Genomic DNA, 5,000 nt, shown 5'->3' with positions numbered 1-5,000 from the left:
GCAGCTCCACGTCCACGCCTCACCCCCCGTGGGTGCGCCATCGTCCGTCTGGACGCACGTTCCTCCGGCCGCTCGCTGTCACCTGCGCGCTAGCGGGATTATCGTTGCTGCCTGTTTGTTTGTTGTGCTTTGTTGTTATTTATGTTTTCGTTCTTCCCCATCAGTGTTCTCCAAGGCAGTTAAGATTGCTGTAAAAATGCTTGGTATTTTCTTATATAAGATTACTGCATTACGCTTTAGATTTGCATTAATTCTGTGCAGGGATTTGCATGTTGAACGATTTTCCGTGTCGTTTGGATTGCTCGTTTATGCACTGTCGTTAATTAGTATCCCTATACTGTTTTTTTTTAAACACTTCGTGTCCAGGAGGGTCACCGGTGTCTTAACGCACCTCCTGCATGTGTGTTTGTTCTCTGCGGTTTGCTAACCGGCGGTGCGTCTCCGTCCCCAGCTGTCCGGCGGCTGCGAGCTGACGGTGGTCATCCACGACTTCATGGCGGGGAACGGCTCGGAGCTGAGCGTGCGACGCGGCCAGACGGTGGAGCTGCTGGAGAGACCCCAGGACAAGCCCGAGTGGTGCCTGGTCCGCACCACCGACCGCTCGCCTGCCCAGGAGGGCCTGGTGCCCTGTGCCACGCTCTGCATCGCCCACTCACGCAGCAGCTTGGAGATGGAGGGCTTCTTCAACCACAAAGGTACGGACCCTCGTCCCCCGCGCGTCCAGGACAGGCAGCGGTGGGGTCAGGCGTGTGTGTTGACCTGCTCCTGTAGTCCGGTTCTTCAGAGTTGCTTGGTGACCTGGGTCGTTTTGCGATGAGGGGCGTTCACTCCTTTGACCCCGGAATGGTCTCTGAAAGGCCCGGTCCTGTGAAGGGACTGGCGGTAAAGTGCTTCAACCCCCTCCCTAGCCTGAGGGTCTTACACGGACGTGTTCGGGCTGGTAGGAGGATTCCAGCTGTTTCTTTGTACACAGTTTGCAGACAGGGCTGAGTGACTCAGACAGCGAAAGGGTACCGTGTTCGTTAGCAGCTTTGACACCCCGTGCAGTTGGTGCTCAGGCGAATATTCCTGACATATGCTAATCTCTATTATTCTTGACATACTGCTAATCTCTATTATTCTTGACATACTCCTAATCTTTGATTTGAATGTCACAGTATGTTTTGGTTTTGCCATTAACTTCCAAGTGTATCCAGTGACCGTATTAAGATGTTAAAAAGATTAACTCAAGCATGGAATGGATGACTAAGGTCTTACTGGGAACGAACAGATCAAAACGGTCCTCTGGCCGCGTGGTTGCCATGCAACAGGCCGCGTTACCGCGCAGAGCTGATTAGCTGCAGGGCGATTCCCCGAAATCCCTAAAGCTCAGCTGAAGTAATGACAAAGGGTCAAGGTCAAGGGTCAAGGGTCAGGAGAGCAGTTCTTTAAAGTACTCGACCACAGGGGCTTTACTAGATAAGATGTGCGGTTACACATTAACCGGAAGTGACACGTTTTTATATTTTTATAAGGTGCCCTGGATGTGTTTGCGCCTCTGTGGTGTGACTGACCGTCAGACCCTTTATGAGTAGCACAGGGGGTTTTTCTTCTGAGGAGATCTGTGAAGTGTGTAAAACTTCTTGGTCAGAGCTTAATAACAAAGAGAACATCGGGTGACTGGTGCAGTTGATAATTTCCAACTGTTAACTTCCCTCAGATTTAATAAACGAGTCCGTCCCCATATTTAATCCCACGCCTTCCTCAGAACACATCGAAGACTTTAGCATGTAGCCTGTCCTCCTGCCTTCTGTGTGTTCGCACCGTGTAGTTGAGGGTGATTGACAGGCACCCTCAGGATGCTAAGACAGATTAGCTGTTGTATTGTCCTCGAAATAAATCAGTTACAGCCAATTTAATAATCAGCCCACAAGCCATCACGTGGACATTCTCGACAGTAAGGAACTAGCCGTGTTGAAGAGGCCAGTTCCTACTATGGATAATCGAGCTGTTAGCACTTAGCGCGACTGCCGTCTTTCCTGCGGTCGTGACCCCCACGGGACAGAATGCATCCGTGCCCATGATTCAGAATCTGGGATCTCCACCCAACGTTGCTACGGCCTGCCAGTGCTGACTAAAAATGCCTTTAAGGATGCCATGTTTTATGGATCATGCTAAAAGAATCATCCGAACTTTATTCGGGCTCCATGGCTGCTGTACTTGTACTGAGCCGTCCGTTGGACAGAATCATGGGATAGCAAAATGATTCATAATGTCAGTGTGGTAATAAATGTCAGTTCAGGATAGTTCACAAGTGGAAACAAAAGCGGAATCCTTTCCTGAATGTTGATTGGTACGGAAAGGAAAGACACGTAGTATGTGTGTGTGTGTGTGCGCGTGTGTGTGTGTGTGTTCATGGGCAACAGGAAGCTACCCTGCTGGCCACAGCCCAGCCGCCAGAACTAGCCAAACACACACTCCAACAGGGGGCTCTTTGTGCGGACCGCTACACCGCCCCTGTGATCCGGCCCGTAGCGCCGGTGCGAGCCTGGGCACGGCGGCTGAGCCCGGATACTGGCCGTGCCCGTCAGTCATCCTCTCACCCTCAGCCTACCACGTCGTACAATCTTTAAGTCATTAATAGCGGGCAAAGCCTTGTGATGAGGTCTGATGAGGTCTGAGCTCGGACCCAATTCCTAGATAGACAGAAATATTAATAAAAAGATTATTTTAGCACAAATAAACCACCTCAAGGAAAAAATCCTTTCTAGCTCTCTCTCTTCCTCCCTCTCTCTCCCTCTCTCTGTCTCTCTTCTTCCCTCTATCTTTCTCTCTCTGTCTCTCTCTTACTCTCTCCCTCTCTCTCTTCCTCCCTCTCTCTTTCACTCTCTCTTCTCCTCCCTCCCTCTCTCTCTGCCTCTCTCCTTCCCTCTCTCTCTCTGTCTCTTTCTTCCTCCCTCCCTCTCTCTCTGTCTCTCTCCTTCTATCTCTCTCTCTTTCTCTCCCTTTCTCTCTCACTCCCCCCTCTGTCTGTGTCTAACTCTCTTGGCCTGTCTCACATTCCATCCCTCTCTCTCTCTCCCTCTCTCTCTCCCTCTCTCCCTCCCTCTCTATTTCAGCCAGGCTCTTTCCCTCACACTCTCAGTCTCTCGTGCTATGTAGTGGTGCGGTATGTAGTGGGATCTTCTCAGCTCTTTTGCACTCCCTTCCCCACACATGGCGCATGCTCTGAGCTCTCTGTGGTCTGCCGGTCCAGTGAGCTCAGCCAGTAAGTGTCTGGACAACTGCAAGGTGTGGCTGCTGGATTTGGGTACGTACTGACCATCACGACGGCACCGTCTGCCATTTGAGTTTCGCCGTTTTCCTCATTTAGCGGAGGGCCCCTTTGGGCCCTTGGTTCTGGGCACAGGTGATATACTTAATTATAATTACTAAATAATACTAATTCACTAATTACTAAGCCATTCATTAATTACTAAATAGTTCTTTTAGTCAAAACCTGCTTTGTGTTGTAGTTTACAGAGTGTCAGGGAAGGCTTAACTTCATCTAAAGTGAATTTATTTATTGTAGAAAGTCTTTTCAGAATTTCAGAATTCAAAATGCAGTTTCTTTCATGTGTTTCTGATTTGGACAGTGTCATTCACAAAGGGGCAACACTCAGGCGTGTTGGCATGATTTACGATGAGACTGAACTTAAATGCAGTTATTTCTACATTCGCAGGCCGTAGGTTTACTTGTAGCCCCTAGGGGCCTGTTTGCACCTATTATCACCGCGTGTGCTGCTGGAGTCGAGACCTCCAGGGGGTCTGGGCGACATTCCTGGCATTGCTGCGTCTCCTCAGAGTCCGTCTCTGCCTCAGCCCCGCTCGTGTCTCTGACGGGGACGCGCTGGAAGGAAGCGCTGGTTTTTACGCCAGTTTATGGAACGAGACATTTCTCCATGTTTTTGTATGTTGGATGGTGCAGTGTGTGTATGTGTGTGTGAGAGACAATACACTGGAGCAGGATTTGTCTCTTGTCTCAGGATTTGCACTTAACGGTGTGTCTCTGTCAGTTCAAAGCCATGCCCACTCTCCAAAGCCACTCCCACTGTTCAACGCCACTCCCCTCAAAGCCACACTGAGCCAACAGAGGGCGATGCTCGTTAGCCGTGCTCCAGATTAGCTGTGACTTGCTTAGTGTATGGTGGTTTCTCAATGTGGTCACACTTGCTAAGTGCTACATTCATGCTACGTGCTACACACATGCTACGTGTTACACGCATGCTACGTGCTACACGCATGCTACGTGCTAGTCTGCCTTAGCCTCAGCCTGCCTGAATTCTCACTCATGTGAGTGTCTTAGTCTTTGCCTGCCGTGTGGGAATATGTGTCACGTGGGAATATACGTCACGTGTGCTCCTGGTAGTGAAGGGCGAAGTTAACAACACTAAGGTTGTGCATACAAGTCCCTAGGAACACACACTGTGTTATGTATACCGATGTGTGTATTCTGTGGAATATGGAAAACATAAACACCGACACACATTTCTGCCGATATGTTATAGCAACATCACTTGGCCCTCAAGTATATCACGATACAATATTTTGGCCAAATCACGCAGCCCTTACTGGAATGTAGTGGAACTGCGTTCTGGAGCTCTGCCACTAGTCGTCTACCGCAAGGGTCCGGTGGCCCGACTCCGTCTGGGAGAGGTGCGACTCTGCTCCGGCGGTGCTGAAAGCTGCGTTTGTTCGGGGGCAGTTTTAAACGTGCCCGCGTCCTCTTCCCGTACCCCCTCCCCAGCCTGGAGGAAAGACGACCAAAAGGACTCTGAGCGTAGCCGTGAGCTTCTTCTAAAGCTTATGAGGGCTCGTCCAGCCACGTTTGATGGAGTTTCGATGGCTGGCGGAAGTTTGGCGTCCCTGAATCAACAGGGTGGCATCAATGGACGCTTCTGTTGTTTTGTAAACTTCGAGTCTGCAGCTGTGCAGGTGGCTACATGTGCAACACCTCTCTCTGCAAATGAAAACCACTGTTT

At 50.2% G+C, this 5,000-nt stretch overlaps 1 protein-coding gene across 1 annotated transcript in view; it reads left to right on the top strand.

The window, feature by feature from the left end:
- The window catches only part of triob (trio Rho guanine nucleotide exchange factor b), a 99,516-nt gene that overhangs the window by 71,480 nt on the left and 23,036 nt on the right, over positions 1–5,000 (top strand). The window contains 1 exon segment of the mRNA XM_076971307.1: positions 452–695. Coding sequence (XP_076827422.1) covers positions 452–695 — 244 coding nt within the window.

This window comes from Brachyhypopomus gauderio, chromosome 13 (genome assembly GCF_052324685.1).
Source record: "Brachyhypopomus gauderio isolate BG-103 chromosome 13, BGAUD_0.2, whole genome shotgun sequence".
Lineage (NCBI taxonomy): Eukaryota > Metazoa > Chordata > Actinopteri > Gymnotiformes > Hypopomidae > Brachyhypopomus > Brachyhypopomus gauderio.
Note: the sequence above shows the minus strand (reverse complement) of the source record. Positions and strands in the feature narration are given on the sequence as shown.